This window comes from Lagopus leucura, unplaced genomic scaffold, assembly GCF_019238085.1.
Source record: "Lagopus leucura isolate 7727_CA_CO unplaced genomic scaffold, USGS_WTPT01 Super-Scaffold_100159, whole genome shotgun sequence".
Classification (NCBI taxonomy): domain Eukaryota; kingdom Metazoa; phylum Chordata; class Aves; order Galliformes; family Phasianidae; genus Lagopus; species Lagopus leucura.
Genome location: NW_024962335.1, coordinates 12,875,866 through 12,899,806, shown reverse-complemented (window position 1 = coordinate 12,899,806; position 23,941 = coordinate 12,875,866). Strand labels below are relative to the sequence as shown.

General features: G+C 45.7%; 2 protein-coding genes across 2 annotated transcripts; one reads left to right on the top strand and one right to left on the bottom strand.

The window, feature by feature from the left end:
* The first annotated feature begins 1,738 nt into the window (after window positions 1–1,738).
* Window positions 1,739–7,035, top strand: KDELR3 (KDEL endoplasmic reticulum protein retention receptor 3). The gene is made up of 6 exons (XM_042889556.1): window positions 1,739–1,828; window positions 1,939–2,314; window positions 3,063–3,163; window positions 3,733–3,891; window positions 4,198–4,450; window positions 6,194–7,035. The coding sequence occupies exons 1-6, from the start codon at window positions 1,769–1,771 to the stop codon at window positions 6,232–6,234; spliced, it is 990 nt and encodes a 329-aa protein (XP_042745490.1). The 5' UTR covers window positions 1,739–1,768; the 3' UTR covers window positions 6,235–7,035.
* A 1-nt stretch (window position 7,036) lies between these two features.
* On the bottom strand, window positions 7,037–22,737 carry DDX17 (DEAD-box helicase 17; the record flags this gene model as incomplete). Its single annotated transcript, XM_042889941.1, has 12 exons — window positions 7,037–10,228; window positions 10,919–11,158; window positions 15,399–15,458; window positions 15,819–15,880; window positions 16,381–16,491; window positions 16,778–16,950; window positions 17,034–17,194; window positions 19,113–19,254; window positions 19,544–19,609; window positions 20,335–20,468; window positions 20,602–20,701; window positions 22,552–22,737. Coding segments are annotated over 12 exons (1,959 nt in total), but the record flags the coding sequence as incomplete, so codon positions are not given.
* Between the last annotated feature and the right edge of the window lie 1,204 nt (window positions 22,738–23,941).

Sequence of the window (23,941 nt, the reverse complement as noted above, 5' to 3'; positions counted from 1 at the left end):
TGGATGGATGGATGGATGGATGGATGGATGGATGGATGGATGGATGGGAAGCAGGAGCTCCTCAGAAGGTGAGCTGGTACTACCTGACCCTTCTCCTGTCTGGGAATGAAGCCTAGAGCCACCACCATGCCAACAGCCCCTGGTTGGGCAACCATGGACCTGCTTTCTCACCACACTGACTGAAGACAGCACAAGCCCTTGAGCTCCTCCACGCCTACTTCTACTATCCACAGCACAGCTGGAGATGGCCCACAGGTCTTGTTCTCCACCATGAGGGCCTGGATGTGACCCAAAGCAGAAGCTGAGGGGGAATGACTAGGGGGCAAATCACAGAAGTCCAGTGAGAGAAGAATGCTTTAGCAAGAAGGGTGAACCTGGTGTCACTGGATTGTTGTGTCCTCAATAGAGGCTGGACTTGCAGGAGAGCAAGCATCCCAAACCAGCACAGGCAGAGATAGGAACCCAAAAATAGAACTGAAGGGGAAAAAAAAAAAAAGAAGAAAGAAACCCAACAACCCCAAATTCCCGTTTCTAATGCCAAATCCCAGCTTGCTCTCCTCCCTGTCACCCTGGCGACATTCCTTATGGTCGCCATGGAAACAGGAGGCATGGAGAGAGCATCATGGTGCGGGGTGGGGGCAGCGCCCAGCATTATTTCAGGAGGCAGGGAGACACCCAGGGCAAAACACAGGGAAGGAGGAGGGAAGGTCTATTTTTGCTCACTCCCACTTGGTGTGCCAGATTCTCCTTCTCTAAGCATCCGTATGCCCTTTGCCAACCCATTGGCCTTCCTGTGAAGTCCCACTTGGAGCCTGGTGGTTCCCAGTAGCACCACTGGATATCAGCTCTCCTTAGGTCTTGGGAAGGCATGAGAGGAAGAGGACAAACCTCTGCCACCTGCAGTTGGTGGCCTTACTGTGGCCTTCCAGTGGTGTTGATTGGGTCCACCACATTCGGGACAAGAAGCAAAGAGGACCAGGGATGGCTGGATAGGGCTGTGAGCACCCTGATCTAGCTGTAGGAGTCCCTGTTCATTGCAGGGGAGTTGGACCAGATGACCTCTAAAAGCCTCTTCCAATTCAAACGATTCAGTGATTCCACAGCAGAGGCTGTCCCCACCCCAGCCTCAGCATGCCCATGGGTAGTAGGTGGCAGTCCCCATTCCATGGGGATCCATGGGTGTTTTCCTACCCAACCTGCAAATACGGCTGGAAAAGCCCAGCACGGCAGGTGCTACAGCGGCTGGGAGGGAAAACACACAGCCAGCATGATGGGCTGGGAGGAAATGTATGCAAATGCATTCCAAAAGGAATCTGGCGATGCTAATAGACTTGTTAGTAAGCACTGGGAATAATATTTTTACACTTTAATCATTAGGGACGATACTCCAGGCAAGCCCATAAGGATGAGCCAAGGAAGGGAGGCGTGAGGGAACCATCTAGGGTTAAAAGTGGGGACATGGAGCATCCATATCCCATCTCAGCACCGTGAAAACCCATTGGAGAAGAAGGGCTGTTACAAGATCGGCCACTGATGTTTCTGAATATGGTTAAATTGTGTAGCGATCCCTCCTCAGATCCCTTCTCCTAAACCTCTAAGGATGGCAGCACTTACACTCCTTGTGCACAGCCTTGTACTTAACGCGCTGCGCTGGTGGGATGGGACACGAAGTGACGGCAGCCCGGTATGTCACATCCTTGCTCGATGGGGCCACGGGACTGCCAACACGGCACAAGATGCTGCAGCGGCATCCCAGCCCGCAGGATGGATGGCCCTTTCCCTCCGCCTTCTCTCCTTTAAGGATGCTTCCGCGTGTAACTTGAGACAAGTGAGGAAAAAGAGAGGAAGGGGTATAAAAAAAAAGAAAGAAAGGGGGGGGGAAAGGGAAAAATAGTGCAGTTATTCCCGCCTCCGCCTCCTCCTTTCTCTCCTCCCCAGCCAGCCAGGAGCCACGTCACCCAGCGCTGCTCCGGGGCTGCTGAGAGGACAAAACCTAACTTTGCACAGGCCCTGCACAGAAGGGAAAGGCGGCGACGGGGACGCAGTTCTGGGAGAGAGAAAAGTCCAGGGACGTTGGGGCAGGGGACGTGGAGCCTCGGGAAGGCGGAGAGAAGAGAGCTGCGGACTCTGAGAGAAGGGAAAGTTCAGCCGGAGGAAAGCTTACGCTCGGCTGAGGACGGAGCTCCCCGCGGGGTTTTACAGCTGCCCTCGCCCACCGCCGCCATGAACATCTTCCGCATCCTGGGGGACGTCTCCCACTTGTTGGCCATCATCATCCTGCTGGTGAAGATCCACAGGTCCAAGTCCTGTGCTGGTGAGTGCTCTCTGGGCGAGGAGGGGACCCTACTCCTCAGCTCTTCAGAGGCATCAGGCTCCACTTCCTTCCTCCCTTACGCTGCCTCCCAGTTTCTTCTCCAGCTTCTCTCCCATCCCTTTCTGGTACATCCTGGGGTTTTTTTTTTCTTTCAAGCCCATCACCAGGCTTTGCTGTGGTTTGCAGCACTCCACAGCCTGGTGGATAGCTTCCTCGCCAGGAGGCAGAAGGATGTGCTGGAAGGATGTGATGTGGCACAGCACACAGCCACGGGGAAGGTGTCTGTGTGACAGCGAAGCAGAGGGGAGGAGGGTGATAAGGCAGAAAGTGACCACGAGAAGGTTTGGTGGCACCAAAAGCAATGACCTCTGGTGAAAAGACGCAGACAGAATGCTGCTTCAGGCTAGAGGCCCTGTTTGGGCAAGGCATGCAGAGCAGTTGCTTCCTACAGAGCAAGAGGCTTGCAGGTAGGTGAGAGGATGGGCTCAGCTGTGCTCAGCCATGTTTGCCACCCCACCAGTGGTGACAGCAGCACCAACACACGTGGGCCAGTCCCCAGTCCCACAGCAATTCGCCACAATGAGATGGGCAGGCGTGTTAGGACGAGGGCTTTGTGATGGTGAGTTCCTGGCTTCTGGAGAAACACATGAACACAAGTGATCTCAAAAAAAGCACAGGGCAAAACCCACATCTGAAGGGTCTTTTTCTCTCACCCGCCTTGCCTGTCTCTCCTCTCCTTGCCACGCAGGTATCTCGGGGAAAAGCCAGATTCTTTTTGCCCTCGTCTTCACTACCCGCTACCTGGACCTGTTCACAACCTTCATCTCCCTCTACAACACCGTGATGAAGGTAAGGAGAGCAGCAGGGAAGCAGACGTTCCCCCCAGCTTCGCCATGGTTTCACCACATTAGTTTTTCAGCCAGAGGGAGGCAGGAGCAACTCCATCTTCTTTGCCTGTCACCAAAGCTAGTGGGTTACACACAGGAAGAGCAGCTAAAGGAGCTCCCTCCGGTGTCACCGGCCCTCCACTGACCATAGAACTCGCTCACTGCGTTAAACAAGTGAGCCCACCACATTTAGCACCACCAAGACCAGCTTGAGATGCTGTGAATGAGGGCTGGGCATGCACAACTGTTGGCTGCCACCAAGCCAACATCTTAACAGAGAGCCTTAGAGTTCTTAAACAACAGTTACCCTCATGGTAGGGGCTGAGTAGCAATCTCCAGTTGACCACAGGAGCACCTCCAACACCCATCACAAGCCAGTGTAGAAAAATCATTCACTGCTATCTCAACACAGCACAGCCCAGCAGGTGAACAGACCTGGCTTTCGGCAAAGCTGACTGAAGCCAAGCTTCTATTCAAGCACAGGCAGTGCGATCGCAGGTCGGATCTTGCAGTTCTACTTCTCTCCCCCAGGTCATTTTTTTGATATGTGCCTACATCACCGTGTACATGATCTACGTGAAATTCCGGAAAACTTTTGACAGTGAGAACGACTCCTTTCGCCTGGAGTTCCTCCTGGTCCCTGTAACAGGCCTGTCCTTCCTGGAGAACCACAGCTTCACCCCCCTGGAGGTAAGGAAAGCATGGGGCAGGAGAGGGGAGGGAAGCCTGGCACTACCCAGATTGCAGGATGTCGAAGAGCTCGGGTTTTTAATACCAAAAGCATGCAGGAGAGGCAAGGCTGGTAATCCATGAAGAGCATGTAATCTGTAGAGCAGCTCAGCACTGCCTTCTCTCATTCCCCACGCTGTCAAGAGTAAAGCTTTGAGTCTTTCCACGTCATTGGAGTTGGACAAGATGACCCTTAAGGGTCCCTTCCAACTCACACAATTCTACGACGATTCTATCATCACCACCACCTTCATTTGCACCTCACAGATACTCTGGACCTTCTCCATCTACCTGGAGTCTGTAGCTATCCTCCCTCAGCTCTTCATGATCAGCAAGACAGGGGAAGCAGAGACCATCACAACGCATTACCTTTTCTTCCTGGGCCTCTATCGTGCCCTCTATATCGCCAACTGGGTCTGGCGCTACCACACCGAGAAGTTCTACGACCAGATTGCTGTGGTCTCCGGGGTGGTACAGACCATCTTCTACTGCGACTTCTTCTATCTCTACGTTACCAAAGGTGGGTGAAAGTGTTGGTATACATTGGATGCGGTCATTTGGCCTTCTTGCAGCTTGCCAGCTGTTAATCCTTGAGTTCACTCCTTGTCTGTGTAGAAATTAAAACCAGAGCTCAGCCTGGTTTAAGCCCACCCTGAGAAGTTAAATGTTTTCTGGTACATTCATTTCCACGTGCTTTCTGAGATTATGAATCACAAAAAAACCTCAGAGGGGGGAGAAAAAATAGCCACAGGCAGGCAACACACCTGCAGACATACGGAGCCAATATTAAGCCTACTTTTCCTTTCGGTGTAAAAGACACAGCATTCCCAAGGACTCATTCTGTAGGAAGACAGGCATCTGCACGTACAAGACTCCGCAGTTTCCCAAAACCAGATGCCAGCGATGGCTGCATAGCAGCGCTAACGGGCATACAATCTGGTAGAACACGCTACGGTGCTGAGGCTAAAGTAGGCTTCAAACTGCTCATTTGCTGAGGAGGGAGGAATTTGATGAGACGCCGCTCTACAGACATTTTCTTCTTTCCTGTTCCCCAGCTATTCCACCAGATCCTGTGCTGGGGGCTCTGATGGGTGGCTCTGAGCAGCTCCGTGCACTGTTCCTGCTGGTAGAGAGGCGATGGCGTAGAACAGAGGGCTGGCCTCGGTGGATTAAGATTTTCTTCTGTAATTGAAACATCTCTGACGTTAGAACATCACTTTGCAAAACCACCATCAAGGTGCCCTACGTCAATGCCTTTTTTGCCTCCCATCGCCCATTTTAGCTTCATTCAATTCACGAGTTCTGCATCCTTCCATTCTGTTAGAAATCGATACCCTTTGCAGTTGTGGAAGGTGGAACAAAAGGGGAAGGAAAAAAAAAAAAAACACCTCACAACTGCTGGCTTTTGGTCTCACATCACTAGGCATAAAGCTGCGGAACTCAGATGACACAGGAGGGAGAAATGAAAAACATTTGTCGCTGGGACATCACAGAAGGAAGAGAATTGCCTTCGCCCCCCCCCCCCCCCCCCAATCCCCCTTCTTTTACACAACTGTTCTGGATCAAGGGAAAGGAGAAGGTGGCGGGAGCTATGCAAATGCCTGGCAGTCATTTATGGCAACCAGAAATGTTGTAGCAGGTTGCATCTCTCTTACGCTTGCAGAAAAGAAAAAGCATCTTTTCAAAACATTTCTATCACAGGAGGGCGCAGACAAAAGGGCAGCGATTCTGGTAAGGAAAGCAAGGATGCTTTATAAAAAGAAACCTACTTAATAAGGTTACAAAGCATCGCAAAGGGATCCTTATATAACACCGGTTCTCTTCATCTTGTTTTTAAAACCAGATGAGCCGCTTTCTGTTTAACGCAGGGACCTGAAGGATGAAGGAAGCCTTCAGCTCCCCAAAACTTGTGTTTCACAGAACAGCTGAGGTTGGAAGCACCTGCAGGGAGCATCTACTCCAACCCCTGGTGTTTCTGTGAGGCCTGCCAGCCAAGCTTCCCACGGCACATCAGCAGGGGGATGCTTGCAGGCTCTGGCCATAAGGCCATTTATTCTCCCTTAAAAGTAACGAAGGTGCACCACGACCAGAACAATGTATTGTATCATACCACAAAAAAAAAAAAAGAAAGGGGGGGGAATATTGGTTTGAAAAGCTGGCAGCCTGCTATCTAGTGGTCTAAATGATCAGATTCAGAATACTTGTAGAAACAATGGATCAGTTTATATTCCCAGCAAGCCTTCATTTCCATCTCTTTTCACAGTCCTAAAAGGAAAGAAGCTAAGCCTTCCAATGCCTGTTTGAAGCCATTTCCAGACAACGCCAGAAATTCCAAAGATGAAACTCTATTGACCACAGCTTTCCTTTCCTGGCCCTTGGTGACTGAAGAATGGCTCAGCTGGGCTTCACTCCAGTGCCAGGAAGACAGCGAGGCCAGGACAGCTGGTATGCTTGTCACCTGGATGAGACCCTCCCTCCATTTTGTTGCGTTTCTTCTCACTTGAAATTGGTGCTAATAAGTAGTGCTGGCCAATGCTAAGGAACACAGCTTGTTTTCTCCCTGCTCTTCCTAGCACTCACCTCCATAACATGCCTCTACCTTACCCACAAGAAGCAAAAGGGAACTGTCACACTCCTCCAGTCCCCAACAAATCGTGAGGAGGGCATGTTATCGTGAGTCTGATAACGTATACAAAGGTCACTGGCCCTGTGTGCAACCACAGAACTGCCCAAGTTGGAATGGACCCACAGAGACTGAGTCCCACTCCTGGCTCCACACAGGACCATCCAAAATTCAACTGTTACACCACCGGTACGTGAACACTGCCCTCCAAAAATTGACTCTGCTTGAACCCCCCTCTATTAAGGTCAGCGTTACCTTCACACGGCAAGAATCTTCCATTCCACAGGTATTCCAGCACCCTCCCCACTCACCCATCTCCAGTGAGGGTTCCTCACGTTCTACAGATGAGGGACATTTCAATTATAATTCAGTGGGTTGCCAACAGATGTTCCCAACCCCCTTGGATTTGACTCCTTTTAACTGGGAAGAACGGGGGCAAACGTTTGTTTTACGCTCCAAAAACAATAAAGACAAAATTCACAGTTTATTGACAACAGTGTTTTTATTTATACCTACAAAAGAAAACAAGATGGTATCAAAAGGACAATTTACAAACTAAGAATAGTAACATAGCTCTTAGTATCCTGTGCCTGAACACCACGGATCTATGAATCTCTCAATTCAAGTCTTGGTTAATACAACAGGAATGTGTTCAGAGACCAGCAAACGTGTGAAACGAGATGCTGGTCCCACACAAAGCCACTAACCCTTCCATTGCTCAGAGAAGTCCAAACAGTAAATTGCTTCAGGAAGTGGGAGGGGAGGAGACACCCGAGTCCTTACGACACTCCCACAGAACTTGTTACAGATTGAAAACAAACGCAAACCATACCAGAGGCTAATGCTTATCAACAAGGGCCCTCCAGCTGGTGTTGGAACAGAGGAGCAAGCACCAGGTGGGACAGGGGCAGCACGTGCCAAGGTGCGTTTCAGCGCTCAGCAATCTGCTTAACACTCCAAACTGAACCCAGACCCTGGACTTCAGCTGACCTCAGTAACAATAAAGCACTGCAAGACTTGGCATGTGTATGTTTACATGTGCACAAGTCCCCCCCCAAATGAAGTAAAAGCGATAGCAAACTATAAGGCAGCTTCGGTGGCCCAGAGACCCTTTCTAAAGCCAGTCAGCAAGATGCCCTACTCCTACACCCCTCAGACACATTTCTGCATTAAAAATAATAATAATAAACCTCTACGCTTGCTTGTGAGGGAGGCCAAAGACAGATCAGTCAGTGCCCGGCTAAATGAAATGTTTCTGGCTTTCATTGCTCGCCTAAGCAATGGAATTTGAAGAGGGGATGAGGGAAGCAAGGGTCTGGAAAAAAAATCTCTCCCTTCTCCCTCTGTGTCAGCAACCTACCTGTGTGCTGCACAAACCAATGTGCATTTAGATCACAAAATTAATACTCTGGGAATTTAAAACAAAAAAAATAATCTGTATAAGCAAGCTTTTTGCCTGGACTGTAAGTAGTTCCACTCTGTTAGGAAGGGGTGGGCTGCCTTGCTCATCCATATGCAAGAATGTCGACAGGGAGGAAGAAAAAAAACAACAGAAACCCCCCCCCCCAGCAAACCAACAACCCAAGGATCTGCATTTTCCTAATGCAAAGTTCATGCCTCACAAACCAGGAGATGTATCCATTCCTTTTGTCACGTTATCAGATACGGAGCGGCTAACTTCTCTCATCATCTACCATCTCTGAACCGTCTCATATTAGAAATAACAAGTCGACAACATGCTTTACTAAAGGGGAAACCCTCCCCCCCAACACACACACCCACCTTAGCCTGTAAAATAAACAATTTATTTACTTATTTACTAAAATTTCACTCTTCTCTAACATTTTCTAAAATGCTACCTACCTGCAAGAGCTGAGCTCAAAGGGACCAATGGAACGGGGAAATGCACTCAAAAGCCAGGAAAAGCAATAGTCAGAGCAAGGTACAAAAGAAAGAAAGCTTCAGAATTAAGATGCACTAACCAGCTCACTCCTTACCTCGTGGAAAGGAGATTCCAGGCAATCTCCTCCTCCGCCCTTCCTCCCCTCGCCCGTCCCCTCAACCCACCCTATTCAAACCTTATAGAGGTGGAAAACTCCATCCCATTTTGCTCAGTGTAGCAGCATTCAGAGCATTTCCCATGGCAAGAAGTGACTTTGTTCACCAAGGAAAGACAAACAAGATACGCTGTTGGTGGTCTTCATTCCATTCGGTTTCTGGGCTCTCAAATAAGACTTATCTCCATAAACCCAACAGTAGGAACTTGAGAGCAGAAACTAGTTTAAGGGTAGCCAGGTTTCAGGCATTAACGACTGTGCAGTTTAACAACTGCAAGAGAAAGGACTTACTTGGCTGAACACCACAGCAGTAATGCCCTACAGTGACTTTACCTAGTTTTCAGGTATTGAATGCGAGACAAGTTTGGTCTTCAACACAGGGGTTTTAATCTCAACCTCCCTACTGCAGATACCTCCTACAGGTACCAGAAGATGGGCTGCTGCTACCAGAGCTGCAGAGAATGCCAACAATTTACTCAGAACACCACTGCACTGAGACAAACGAGCAGAGTTTTCCTATAGAGAGTTACCTATGATAGATTACAAGCAACAATAGTGAGCTACTTTAAAAAAATATATTAAGATTAGGAAAAGCGAGCATTGCTCCCTTGCATTTATCGTGTTAAATGAACTGCTTTTTGGCTCCCCAAAGGTTCCCACCTCTCTGGATACTTCCTGAAATTAAGTTAATGTATTACAGAATAGAAACTTCCTCCCCTCAAAGCAAGTTGGTTTTTTTTTTCACACAAACCTTAGACACCAAGATGATCGAGCTGGGACCTATCTGCCTTATACTCATTTATTTTAGAGAAAATAAAATTTCCAATTTCCTCAACATGCAAGACAAAAAATAATAAATTTTCCAGTCAACTATATATATCTCTTTTTAAAAAAAAAAAAAAAAAAAAGGAAAAAAAAAAGATAGGGTCAGTAATGTGGATTACTGGGGGCCATTTTCGATGGGCTCAAGGGATTGGAACGGTGAATTCTAAGCCTAGCCTGCATGAGAGAGACATCACAATGGGAAAGAAGAGAAAGAAAAGGTTCCTTTAAATGCAAGAGGTCTAACACTGGTCACCAGCAGGCGAGTGGTCTCATTTGCGTGAGGGTGGAGGGGGTGGGGGCGGGGGTGGGTACTGGTAGGTGGCAGTCTGTCCCATATAGCCCATCACATTAGTGGCAGGGGGCTGAGGAAACTGTTGTGACATGAGCGGCTGCGGCTGCTGGCCTGAGCGCCCCACCATCCCTGCATACTGCTGTTGGGTAGTGCTCTGTGAGGTTCTCCCAGCGGTGGCAGCTGTGGTGCTGGCACCATAGCCACTAGCACTGTACTCCGCAGTGCCATAGCCACTCGTGCCATAGGCAGCTGCTCCATAGCTCCCTTGAGTGTAACCATACTGGCTCTGTGCTGCCCCAAAAGCGGAATTTGGGCTCCCGTAGGCACTGCCATAGGTCTTGTTGGCTCCGTTGGCGTAACTGTCACCACGCTCACGGTCTCTGAAGCCACCTGAGTCTCTCCGGCCCTCTTTCACTCCCCGGAGCCTCCTGTCACACTCTTCCTGGTACATCAGGTTAGGGTTGTTTACTGAACTGCTCGTTCGGTAACGAGAACGACCTCCTGGCGACGGATACATTAAGATTCAGTACCGTGAACAAGTTTTGAACAACGAACTCTGGTAATTATTGCCACCCTTTCTCCCCCTTCTACAGGCAGGGCACTGCCCACAAGGAGCAAAGCCATTCGCCCGACTTGCACAGCTGTGTGCATCCATCCCTGCGTTTTGTTCAAGGTGTAGCTATGAAGCTCAGGAAGTGTTAATGAGCGCACTGGGAGACAAAGGAAACAGAAGTCGTACAGGACCAGCTTAGGGATGTAATGAAACTTATTATTCCTTCAGGGAGAGGAGGAAGAAATAGTCTCAGCCACTGAAGGTGAAGTCAGAAAACCCGTTCCCTGATTTTAATTGCACTTGTGCATGCACACGCATCCTGCATCTGTGTCTAGGTAGGAGCTACAAGAAATTAATTACTTCACGTAGAATTAGCTCCTTGAGGATATTATTGGGGGAGGGAGGGGGGGGAAAAAGAACCAAAAATCTGACTAAGCTATAGTAGTGGCCTACTAGCTTGTAAAAAAGAAATATTTATAGAACACATGGAGATCTCAGGTACAAAACAAATGTACTGCTGATGTTTTATCTTAAAGTTATTACTTTTTAAACTTATTACTTCCTCATCCTCCTTCGATCTTCCCTCCCTCAAAATGGGAACCTACCCCCTATGCAGCCCCTCCCCCAGTTGTTTTTACCTCCACCACCACCTCCTCCTCCTCTGTGGTCCACAAGCTGCATCAGCTTTGGATTGATGGCTTGATTGGCTTCTTCCAACACTTTGATAAGCTCCCTGGCTTGTTTCAGGTTTCCTGGTGTGAAGAACGTGTACGCGGTACCTTTGTTGGTACTGCGCGCGGTGCGGCCAATGCGGTGCACGTAATCCTCAGAGCTGTTCGGATAGTCGTAGTTTATCACAAATTTAACGTCTTCCACATCTTGAGAAGTGCCCGGGTGCGAAGCACAGTGAAAGGGTGGGGTTGAGGAAAGGGGGAGAAGAAGAGAGGACGTGCCAACGAAAGGTGGGGAGCACGAATGCAGGTGACAGTAATAAGAAAAAAAAAAAAACAACACCAAGTTAGCAAATGCATGGAATAGATACAAGACAGACTCATCCCAAAAGAGTAGAAGACTCGGATTTGAGATCATCGGGAACAAAGACCAGCGTCCTGAAAAACAGTGGTAGATTTCAAGCAGCTTCTCCCTGCACTCAAATTCATCCTCCCCAGAATGCATTTCTCTGTATTCCAGCCTTAAATTCATTGATGTTGGTGAACAAGCTGAGCTCTGTACTTTTTTTTTTTTTTTCCAAAGCACAATCCTGATGGTGAAAACCACACCATCTGACACAGCAAACTGGGGTGGAAGAAGGGAAGGACTGCCACTGTCAAGCTTTTACTCTGTTGGGAGAAGTCTAACAAGTAATAACAGTAATGAGATCACTTACCTTCCATTTGGTAACATGAAATAAAACGCAAGTCTTATAAATATTTACTTTTACAATCCTAACGAAGATACGGTGAGCTACTTCCCCTGGCCTCAAGTTTAAGGCTCTCCAATCACACTACTATTCAGACAACTCATTAAAAACTGTACAGATCGTACCTACGGTATCTTAACTTAGCTGCATAGTCATCACAAGAAGGCATTGCACTAACATTTCACTGTGTTGTTCTGTCCACTTCGGGCAAGCTTTGGTAATTTGGGCCATCCTGCATTCTGTTTACAGTTCCCAACTTCCCACATCAGATTGAAGCAGGAAGTGAAGGGATCAAAACTGCTGGGTAAAGAATACTACAAGAGATTGGAGCCGCACACCTTCCAGGGAGACTTCAGAAACTCATGGGACAGAAACAAAGCAAATGTTAGTGTAACACTTCAGTGAAAGCATCTAAAGTACCGAAACCACCTATTTGCTACAGTATAGAACATTAAAAAAAGCATGGATTTACAGTAAGTGTCCTAACAGCTCGTGAAAAAAAAAAAATCTGCATTTTAAGACGAATATTCTGAAAATATCCAAAATAAAACACAGATTTTTGTGATTTCCTTTTTTTTTTTTTTTTTTTTTTTTTTTTTTCTTTTTTTGTTTTAAAGAGAGAAACATTCTCTGTTTGTTACCAGACCGATGCACACTCCCTCCTCCTGTGGGAAACCGCTGCAGCCGATCCCGTCTCTTTGCCTTTTATTTTTGGCGGCCTCCTTTCGAAAACTCCGCCCTCTGACACGGGACCACTGGAGCGCGGGGAGCATGCATCAAGGGTCCGTGGCAGCGAGAAGTCCCCACACACGCTCGCTCTGTGAACTGGCTTAGATGCTTCTCTGTAGCCCCATTTGGTTGGGAAGCGCCGGAGAACCTGGCTTCACGTAAAAGTTTCAGGTCCTCCAACGCTTTCTGGCCCCGATTTGGGGCTCTTAGGGGGCATTTGTCAACGACAAAAAAAGGAGATGCGAAAAACAACATCCAAAGGGTCAGACTGCATCTATTGCCCAGACTGCGTCAATTTCAAAGGGGTCGTAGGAAAAAATAAAAATGAGGGGGCTTGTAGTGGCAGGAGGGGGACTTTATGTCTGTTTCTTATTACAGCAAAGGGGGGGCTCCTCAGTCTTTGCTGGCTCCAAAGTCCTGAATCACACCAAAAAAAGGGAGTGAGAAGGCAGGTTTCACAGGGGGCTGCGCGAGTCTCCAGCTAGGGTCCTTGATGCAACAGGTTTTTTAAGAAGGGGAAAGCGAAACAGAGAGGAGTTCACATGACAGATTGCATCTTCACAGCCAGGGTACAACTAGTTTGACAAGCTGCAGGCTACATGATCCTCAGTCAGCCCCATTACGCACATCCATCAGTAGCAAAGCAATGTGAATTACCACAGAGGATAAAGGATGTGCTTTCCCAGCAGAAAGCGCAGGGAAGCGGAGCTATCGATGTAGACAGCACTGACTTGACTGGGGAGGACTGGGAAGAATGGGAAGGCAGGAAGAGGAAAACGTAAGACTGTCGTCCAGACTAGAAAGTGAACCTGGCAGAGCACGCAGCTGGCTGAAGAAATACCCGAGCAAGTACAAGACTCGGCTTCTCCAGTCTAGCATGCTCCAAAGTGTTTGTGCGCGCTCACAATCTTCCTGCACTTTCAGAAGATCGTGTGGCAGGAACTAAAATTGAAACCGTCAATCATTTTTTGACAGCTATTTGGGAAACATGCCCTTTGTCAGGCCATCAGAGTATCCTATGGCACAGACAGTCTCCGATTATGGTATTCATTAGAAGGGACAAACTAGCAAACATGCTAGTCTAGAGAGCTGGTTTGACCATCAATGTAGATGTGCCCCCACCCCTGCACTGAGAATGATCTGTAGCTGATATCAAAGTTTCTGTTAAAGAAAACAAAACAAAACAAATTCAATGTTTTTAGTTTAATAGACTGAACAAAAAAAAAAAAAGAAAAAAAAAAAAAAAAAAAAAAAAAAATCAGTGCAGAGAGAGGACCTCACTCCAGGGAATTATCACAAAGAAGTCATTATGGGACTCAGAACTTACCTGGCAGAAGCTTTTTTGAAACCAATGTTCCATTAAGAAGAGGGAAAGCCCTGGTGACTCAGCCAAAAGGCGCGCGCCCCTGTTTTATGTTATTTAGGTAGAAGCCTTCACTTTCCAGGATCTTGGAGGAAGTCGTCCAGAAGTTTGCCAGTTAAGTGACTTATTTTAAGAAGCAGCAAACTCAGGGCCCCAAAACAAGCAGAGATGTTGTTCAGTAACAAGAAACAGACTCTGGTACCTTTCCCCCACAGCTTGGGTGAAGTGGAGGATGGGAAGTGGGGAGACTGTTTTCTGAAGTGTTATCCAATTGAGTAGTTTCAGTGAGTGTTTTTGAGGGGGGTGAGGCTGTTTTAAATGTCTAGGCAAGATGCACAAAGAAGCTACCAGCACATAGCAAGCCTGTTTAAAAAACGCTGCTAGAGAAAGCAGCTCTCTTTCATACAAACTAGTTTCAGGCCTCTGTCCCTTCTCCCAACAGGCCCAAGTTCTAACTGCACAGGTCCAGACATGACCCTAGAGGGCAGAGACTGAAGTCCGTATAATCACCTCTCTGAGGAAGTGTTGGACATTTTTTGAATGGGGAGGGGAAGGAGGGGTGCAGGTTGTGTGAACAAAGGCTGCCACATCTGCTAATGGTCTGCCTGCGTTCAAGTGACCATGAGATGCACAGCACAGCCACCCTTTCAGCATATGAAAAATAGAGTTCAAATAACGGTGACTTCCAATAAACCTGAGATTTTCCAGATGTTATCTGCAATGATGAGCAATAATTTTATCTAAAATTCACCACTACAAGACACTAACCCCTAAGTGGTTTATATTCTGCCACTCGGGGAGGTTGGAATATTCAGTGCGCGTTATTAAACTCAGCACTTCAGAAGTCATCCTCCCCTTCTGGAGTGGGCAGATGCTTAAGGGCTGTGCCTAGCACAGTGTTTCACAGTCCAAGTATGCTCATTTAAGAAGGGGGTGCAACTGATCCATCCAGATCATTTTCATACTACCAGAATTGAGCGGTGCAATTTTGATTCAGTTACAATACTGGGCAACACTGTTCATGGCCATATGTAAGCTCAGTGATCCTGCCTAGAAGGAACACAGAGGAGGGGAATTACACGTCAAAATCAAAAATCTAGAGCAGTGCTTTCTCAGATGTGAACACATCTGCAGGGTAAAGATGTGTATATGTTGGGGTTTGTATGTTTCAATCTGCGGTGTGCTATGCAGGAGAATATTAGCTATTTGCTGTTGAAATGCTCTCCCACAACTTCCTACTTGGGCTTTATCTGGCACGCTCTGAACAGAGCAATCCACCCCTATAATCCAGCAACAAAAGCTGGATTTGGGGAAGAGGTGAGTGTGGTGGAAGGGTTGGGTTGCATAATTGGACGTCTCTTCTCCCTCTTGGCGATCGATTAGTCATGCCTAGGCCTTGCTGCAGACCAAAGCCTGTTCATTAGGAGCAGGAAGAGACTTTGAATATGAAAGAAAAAAAAAAGATTAATGTTAAAAAACGTATTTCACATGTGGGGGAAAATCACGCTTTGATTTTTTTTTTTTTTTTTTTAAAAAAAAAGAAAGCATTTCAGGCCATAGAAGAAAAATATGCAGCAGTAGGCAAGAGTGGTCTATGTGTACAAACCTAGCCCACGAGATGCAACGTCGGTAGCAATGAGGATAGGAGCCTTTCCAGAGCGAAACTCTGTAAAACAAAGCATGCTATGAAGCAAGACTTTTCAAAACAAGATAACCTTATCTGAACTTGATTTACATTAAATGCTCGCTTTCCACAATCTTGGTAATACGTATGTCAATGTCAGAAAACCCAACAAGTCAGGAAATAGCACATCAATTACTTGTCCATAATCTGGCGTCACAGGTTAAGCTAATTTTCCCATTGCATTTTGGTCAAATACAACCACTGAAATTAACAGTAAAGGCAAAAGAAAATCCTCTGAAACGTATCTATTGGGCACAGAGACAAAAGAAAGCCTAAGAACAGCACGTCTTAATAAGTTACATGCAGCAGCCCGAGTTATCTCCCCCTCAGTGATGGACTCACCATTAAGCACCCAATCTCTTTCTGGCTGACTCTTGTCTCCATGGATACACATAGCTGGCCAACTGCCAAACAGAGACATACATTAGTATAGACAGAAAGTACATATATTAAAGGCAACAGGAAGCTTTACTGGCATTTCAGAAAGAAGGCAGAAAATAAAGCATTTGAGAAATATTTTTATTCCCCATCTCCTTCCTCTGGCCTTTACCTACCCAGAATGTACGCTTGCACATTCAGATGCACCTAGAATGTTTCTTGCATATTAAACCCACTAACCATATAGCAGCCATCTAAGCCAAATCACATTTGCTATATTGATGCTGCTCCTGCCAGTTCATTACATCAGTATTCTGAGGTACTGAAAGCTGCACAGTTGACAAATATTCTCTCTTGCATTAATGCTTTGATGGACTGGAATATTCCAGGAAATCAAGACTGAATTCAGCCAAGAACCAAACGGACAGGTTGTTCCCAACAACAGCATGGCAAACGTTTAAACCTTGCTGCTTTTATTACAGCTTCTGTTTCTCACTACAAGCAAAGGGTGGAGGGAGTTAATCACCCATCTCTGCGCATCCTTCGAGTGAGATCATCACATCGTCTCTTTGTCTCCACAAAGATGATGGTCTTATTTTCCTTCTCCGCCATGATTTCTTCCATTAGCTGTATCAGTCTAAAATAGACATGAGAGCACTGAGCACACACACACAGCGATAAAGCCAGCACCACTTTCACAAAATTTAGGTCTTTTGTCCAGTACTACAATTAAGAATGCAATTACGATTACGACTACGATTACGTATGCAATAGATTGGATAAATACAGGACTTACTTGCCTGGTAACATTCAAAGGTTAAGTAATACCTCAAAGTAAATTCACTACTCAGAATTCATATTTGACAACGCTGATATTAAAATATAGCCAAAAAAACTGAAACTCTAGGGAAAAATGAGCGTACTTATGGTCTTTCTCACTCTCCATGCACACATCCACTATCTGCAGGATATTGTGGTTGGCGCTCAGCTCCAAGTTCCCCACGTTGATCTGAACATAGTCCTGCAGGAAGTCCTCAGCAAGCTGGCGCACTTCTTTGGGCCAGGTGGCACTCCACATCAGGGTCTGTCTGTCAGGCTAAGAGAAAGGGAGAAAGGTTTAAGGTTGTGGACTTCAGATGGGAAACCGAAGGAGGCTGTTCTTTTACAAGGCTCACACACCCTGATCTGGTCAACAATTTTGCGGATCTGGGGTTCAAAGCCCATGTCTAACATCCTGTCTGCTTCGTCCAGCACGAGGTATGTACACCGACGAAGGTTGGTCTTCCCTGCCTCAAGGAAGTCAATCAAGCGACCCGGTGTAGCAATGCAGATCTCCACACCTTCGAAACAGGAGGAAAAAAGAATAAGGCTCTTCATTTGAATGTCAATTGGTATTTTTAGTCAGAATGAATCACCTTCTAGAGCAAAATCGCTTCAATAAAATGAAAAAGCACCACCCTCTTCCATATCCAAGATTGACTCATTTCAGTAGAAGCCCTAGTTTCTTTTAATAATTCATTTTTTTCCCCATTCTGAAGATACCATTACAGTATTAATGTAATTAGAACCATTAGAACAATAAATGCAGTACAGAAGCTAAAAGCTTACTGTCAGAAAACACCGGCTAAGAGCACAGAACACCAGCTGCCCAAAAACCAGAACCAAAATAAGCTTCTACTCAACTCTGACCCCCTTTCATCCATGCTTATACAATCTAGAGAGCTCTCTAGGAAAAATAACAGTGACCTACAACTAAACTCAATCTGTTCAACAAGCATCAAGCGTCTCCCTTGCTGCACAGGTCAAATTAGTTTCAATTCCTTTTTTTTCCTTTTAAGTTTTAAATCACAGATTAAAATCATGGCCTTTAATATTGAATAATAATGCTATAATTATGACAGTCACCAAACCCGTAGCTGCCAGCATAAAAACAGAATTCAAGTATTCACAAAGAAGCATCAAGGATGTTAATTTACATATTCCTTAAAATGGTGGAAGGGGTCCCTCAACTTTCAAGCCTTGGAGGCGAGTTCTTCAGAAGCAAGTGTTATAGAAATACCCACAAACATTAAGTTTAGCCAAGTAATGAATTGAGAAACAAAAAAACAAACAAACAAACAAACAGCAGCACAAAAACCTCATACTTTCATCGATGCTTCACTTGCAGATGCACAGTATGCTGGGGCAGCCCTGATCTTTCTGTTTGTGTCAACTTGGGCTCCTCAGAGCTGACGAAGCTGGCAAAGCTCATGCAAGAATTAGACTTCTAGCAGAGTCATAGGCTTGCTAAGGACACTGAAAAAACTGCACTTTGTTATCAGTGACGTATTCCTCCAAAGCAAATTCACCAGATACAAAGGAAATCACAACCAAGTCAAAAGTGTGTTCAATGAGCTCTAGCCAACAATCTTTCCTGCAGCAAATAGTAAGCAACGCTCCAAAGACAGTAACTCTTATCTGCCCAAATTCTCTAACTAACAAGTCTCCTTCATCCACTGCACAGCACTACAGAAAGTATGCCAAATTTCACCAAGTTGACCCCCTCACTGTCTTTTCATATAACATTGTCTCCTCCACTGATGATGCTGCTTCTGAACAGGAGTGCACTGCTGCTCTACTGAACAGAACTATCCCACAGCCTTCTACCACACATTGTTACCCTGATACTGCAGTGTTCAACAGTAACTCTTCAAACCACAGTGGTAAGTAAAAACTTTTGATTCCTTGTGCAGATCTGCACGTGTAAGCTTTATCTTACATCTTCTTGCACAATTATATCCACTTCTACTTAGCCTAGAGAAGATCAGACCCTCAGAACATTCCTGCCTTTGAAATTACATGCAGATAGCCCTTGGTATAAGGCTGGGTCACCAGAGCACTACTGCTGTTGCTGCAGAAACATGGCACCTTATTATTCTTAACTCCATCCCTTTGCTATGCTAGGAAAGGTAATTGCAGAATTTTATGGAGGTGCCACGAGCAGAAAGCTTAGTCCTTAAGAACAAGTTCTAGTGACCTTCACAAGTTCAAAGATAAAATGGAAAGGAAGTCTAATATCCAAATAAGCCATTATACAACGCTATCATTGCAAGTGGAAGAAGAGACAGCTTCTCAGTCACTAATACCTCTTCAAACAGGCTTCAAGATCACTCTCAAATACACAGGTTGTTTTTTTGTTTTTTTTTTTGTTTGTTTGTTTTTAAAAAACACCACTCCAGAAATTTGCAAACACACATTTCAAGATCTAATTTAGATTACCTCTTTCTAGATCTCTGATCTGGGGACCTTTGGGTGCTCCTCCATAAATGCAGGTACTCTTCAGCCTTGAACATTTGCCATAATCATCAGCCACCTGCTGCACCTGCTGGGCCAGCTCCCTGGTAGGTGCAAGAACCAGGCACTGCAGAAGGAATCCATTCAGGTTAGTCAAGCTGTAGACACGGCCCTAACTTAAGGGCTCTGCTCAAATGCCGTAAGCAAAGCCAGACCATCTGCTCACTAATAGCTAAAACATAGAAACATCTTCAGATCATGTCAGGAATTACACAGAATTTCAACTAATGAGCAGGATGTTCACACTGTGATTGTAAATGTGCTCTACTTACTATTATGATTTATCAATTAAATCACACATCTCATTAACGCTGCCATGCCATGCAGATAAAAGAAGAGGTTTGACAAGCACTTACAATTGGGCCATCCCCTCTCTCCAAATATGGCTGGTGGTTGATGTGAACAATTGCAGGCAACAGGTACTGGAACAAAAAAAACTTTGTCAAGACAGAGGACTCCAACATTCAACACTAACGACCACCTGCTGTGACAACTGGGCCATGGGAAGAGCCCACTTTGCCTGACATCCCTTCAAAAGCCACTACATGTTTCAGAGATAGGAATAAATCTCATCTCTGTTAACACCTGCAAAACCATGCTTGTATTTATTCAGAAGATGAGATTTCTAGAGCTGCTGGACAGAGCCGCCTCAGCTGCTTTTGGCATAGGTGGAAAACTTGGCTGCTTAGTACCTTTGAAGAAAAGGCACATTTGGAGCCTAAATTAGTAGAATTGAGTCATCCTGGCTTTAAACAATGCTTCTCGTAAAGAAGGAAATACCTTCCTGACCACTGCAGATAAAATTAATACATTAATGAAGACTCAGCCATCATTTCTTTGGATTTTCATATTTAGTAAGACAAATACACCATGGAGCACATACTATTTCCTAAACCACACCGTAAGCACGGACAAAAGAAGTGCTTCAACATCAAAACAGAAGCACGCAAAAAACACGCCTGTGGATGAGACAGGTTAGATGAGCTGAGGCTCACCCACGATGCAATAAAGCAAGCTTTAAAAACATGCAAAAGCCTCACTGCGTGCTTGTAGTACTAAGACCAAACACTAGTAACAAGCAGCCAAGGGTAAATTCCACAAGGCAACAGTGAAAATAAGTCTGGAGAGGAAAGGGAAGAATACATACTGCGAGTGTCTTCCCAGAGCCAGTCTGTGCAATGCCCACCATATCACGACCACTGAGAGCAAGTGGAAAGCCTTGGCACTGAATTGGAGTGGGTTCTGTGAAATTCTGGTCCATCAGGGCATCCATCACATACTCTACACATTTCAGGAAGGAAACAATTTTTTTAAGGATAACTGAAGCTAAATGTAGTTTCAGAAAACCTTGTAAAAACAGAACTTACTGCTTTTGAGTAATCCTCATTTTCTTAAAGAAAGGCAAAATACTTACGTGGAAAGCTGCATTGGTGGAAGGCAAACACAGGCTTGGGGCAGCCCTCCATTCCTCGAATTGTTATCTCTTTCTTCCTTCTCAGTTCTTCAACTTCATACTATTTACATGGAGAAAAAAAAATGCAAAGAAATGCCAAATTTCAGCAGGATCCTCAAGCACGTGCTTCTAATTATTAAGTTGCTTCACACCTCTACCTAACAGCTTACTTAGGGAGATCAGATCGACAAGATCTCAAAATGACTGCTTTCCTTAGGATTTCACCCTAGATCAAGCTGTCACACAGGCTCTCAACCAATCAGAGGTAAGGCTTCTCTACAAAGCCTAGCATCTGTTTTCTTCCAACCAGCCTTTCTAAAAACAAGTGTACCAATGCCAGGTTTTAAAGGCTTTTTTCCTTCTTCCAAGGCCAGAGTTTATCAACAGCTTCGAACGTGAACAGAAGCAGAGGGACAGACTAAGCATGTTCTATACTGCAGTACTGAGAACCCAATAAATAAAACAGGCCCTGCCATACTACAAACAAGGTGAAGGCAGGGCAGTCCCTCTCTTTCCATTAAAACATACCAAAGAATTTCCTTCCTGCTTCTAAGAAGCCCAGGCAACATCACAATGACACACTAACGTCCTAATACTTTAAAATAGCATTTCTGAAATGTGTATTCAGAAAAGGACAGTTTTAGGATCAGGGGAAGTGGCTGTCCAGGTTTGAACCCAAAGAGTAGCAAGGACACCAGTTAGCAGGGCATGTGCAACTGCAGCAGTGGAAGGCAGAGGCTAAGGACAGGCTACAAAAACAGACCAGGAGCAGTGGATTTGTTAGTCCCCTCTCCCAGGCTAAATAAGGGAGTCTAACAGCTACTTTCAGCTCTTTGTTGTGAGCTACTTTAGAGAAGATGGAGTCAGACCTTAAAAACTTCAATTAGTTATTGATGAAAAAAATACCATGAGAAACATTAAGACCTGAGACAGCCACACAGAAGGATACACACTCTAATCATCCCTGGGACATCTGAACTAAGAAGGACAAGGCATTAAGCAAACTGCTTGAGCTCTGAGCAGAGCATTGGATGAGAGGAGGGCCACAAAGACGATCAGGGGACTGGAGCACCTCCCCTATGAAGACAGGCTGAGGGAGCTGGGCTTGTTCAGCCTGGAGGAAAGAAGGCTGCGGGGTGACCTCATGGCAGCCTTTCAGTACCTAAGGGGAGCCTACAAACAGGAGGGAAAACAACTCTTCGAAAGGGTTGATGACTGCAGGACAAGGGGAAATGGTTTGAAGTTGATGGAGGGAAGATTTGGGCTGGATGCCAGAGGGAAGTTCTTTACAGAGTGCTGAGGTGCTGGAATAGCCTACCCAGAGAGGTTGTGCATGCCCCGTCCCTGGAGGTGTTCAAGGCCAGATTGGATGGGGCCCTGGGCAGCCTGGTCTAGTATTAGATATGGAGGTTGGTGGCCCTGCACGTGGCAGGGGGTTGGAGCTTCATGATCCTTGAGGTCCCTTTCAACCCGGGCCATTCTGTGAAGTTCCTTTTTTCAGCCTGAACTGCTATCACAAAACTATATTTCTCCCAAATCTTCCTCAAGTATTAGAACCAATCTTAGTTGATTTCAGGGCCTCCCCAGCAGAGAAACTCTGAAGTCCTCTAATTTGCATCTGCACTGACAAAGGATGACATTTCATTTGTCAATCTCATGTAAGCAGATCACAGCAGTGTTTTGGTGGTGAGTTGCAAGTGGCCAAACATAAAATACCATGTATAAAAATGGCTGAAAACAGAAGCATCACTTCTGCTGACGTTACAGCGACAGCAACTACAAGTGTGAGGCAGCAGAGGACAAACATGCCAAACAAGATTAATGAAGAGACAGTTTTATTACGCACTGTTCTAGAGGCCCTAGAACAAAGCTTTCCAGTTGTGACACTTTTTGTTGTATGTAAAAACTTACTGGAGTAAGCCTGGCCACTTCTGGATGTTCCACGTAAAAATTCTTCTCAAACTTGGGCAGTTCATTTAAGTCCCATTTTTTCTTTCGTAAGCGCTCCCCTGGGTTACCAAACTTCTTTGGAGGAAGAGGACCACCACGGCTTGCTCCAAACCTGGAAATACCAACATAAATTACAAACAGAAGAATTTAGTTAGTTGGGAATTTGCACGTTTCTGCAGCATTTTCACTCCTTTTCATCCCCTTGACACGAGCACAATATTCTCACAGTTCACTCTCTCTCTCCCTCCTAGAAACCAATACTATGATAGCTACAGCAACACAAACATGCCCTGTGCCCATTCTAACCCAAAGCCATCCCTGAGGTTCCTTTCAGTGTAGCCATTTTTAGGTCAGCCTTTGAATACCTAAAGGGAGGCTACAAACAGGAGGGGAATCGACTCTTTGAAAGGGTAGATAACTGCAGGGCAAGGGGAAATGGTTTTAATGGTTGAGGGAGATTTAGGTTGGATGTCAGGGGGAAGCTCTTTACAGACAGAGTGGTGAGGTGCTGGAACAGGCTGCCCAGAGAGGTTGTGGTTGTGTGCCCTGTCCCTGGAGGTGTTCAAGGCCAGATTGCATGGGGCCCTGGACAACCTGGTCAAGTGTTAAATGGGTTGGAAATTCAGGATCCTTGAGGTCCCTTCCAACCCTGGCCATTCTGTGACCCTGTGATCCCTCTCCTGGGACAAAGCTGCTGGTACAGCCGTGCCTCTTATTTTTCACTGAAGCTTAGATTACACTTAAAACATGGATAGATGAAAAGCATGGGAGAAATCTCTAATCACAAGTTCCTTCCATCTCAAGAGTAATTTTTAAGAAGACAATTGCTATTTCCCTTTCTCCCCTTCTCCAGCCTTCTCCCCTTTCTTATCAAACCATATGCCTCAAGTACAAAACAAGGAAGAACAAAAAGGAAACAAGGTCAGCAAAGCCTGATAGTCTGTGTACAACACTACAACCAAGGCAATAAGTAACACCTCCCTTTTTAAACCAGCCACAGCAAAACAAAACCACAAAACAAAACAAATCCACCAGGGGGGAAAAAAGAAAAAAAAAAAGAAAAAAGAGGATCTTCTTTCAAACATCTCTGACTCTGCTAAAAAACGTCCTAAGCATCAAGCAATGCCAAGTTACTGTTCTCTCACAGAAGTTTTATTTACTCAGTTAATTTCACGCACCTCAGAAGGTTAAGAACTCTCCTATGACTCAGGGATGCAGTAAACAAAACAGTAACTTCTGGCCAAAATCTGTAACACTACTGAATTAGAGTAGTATGAAGCAGTTACTTACTGGATACATTATAAATTATTATTTACTTTAAAATTCCACTGGAAAAATTACAGTCAACAAA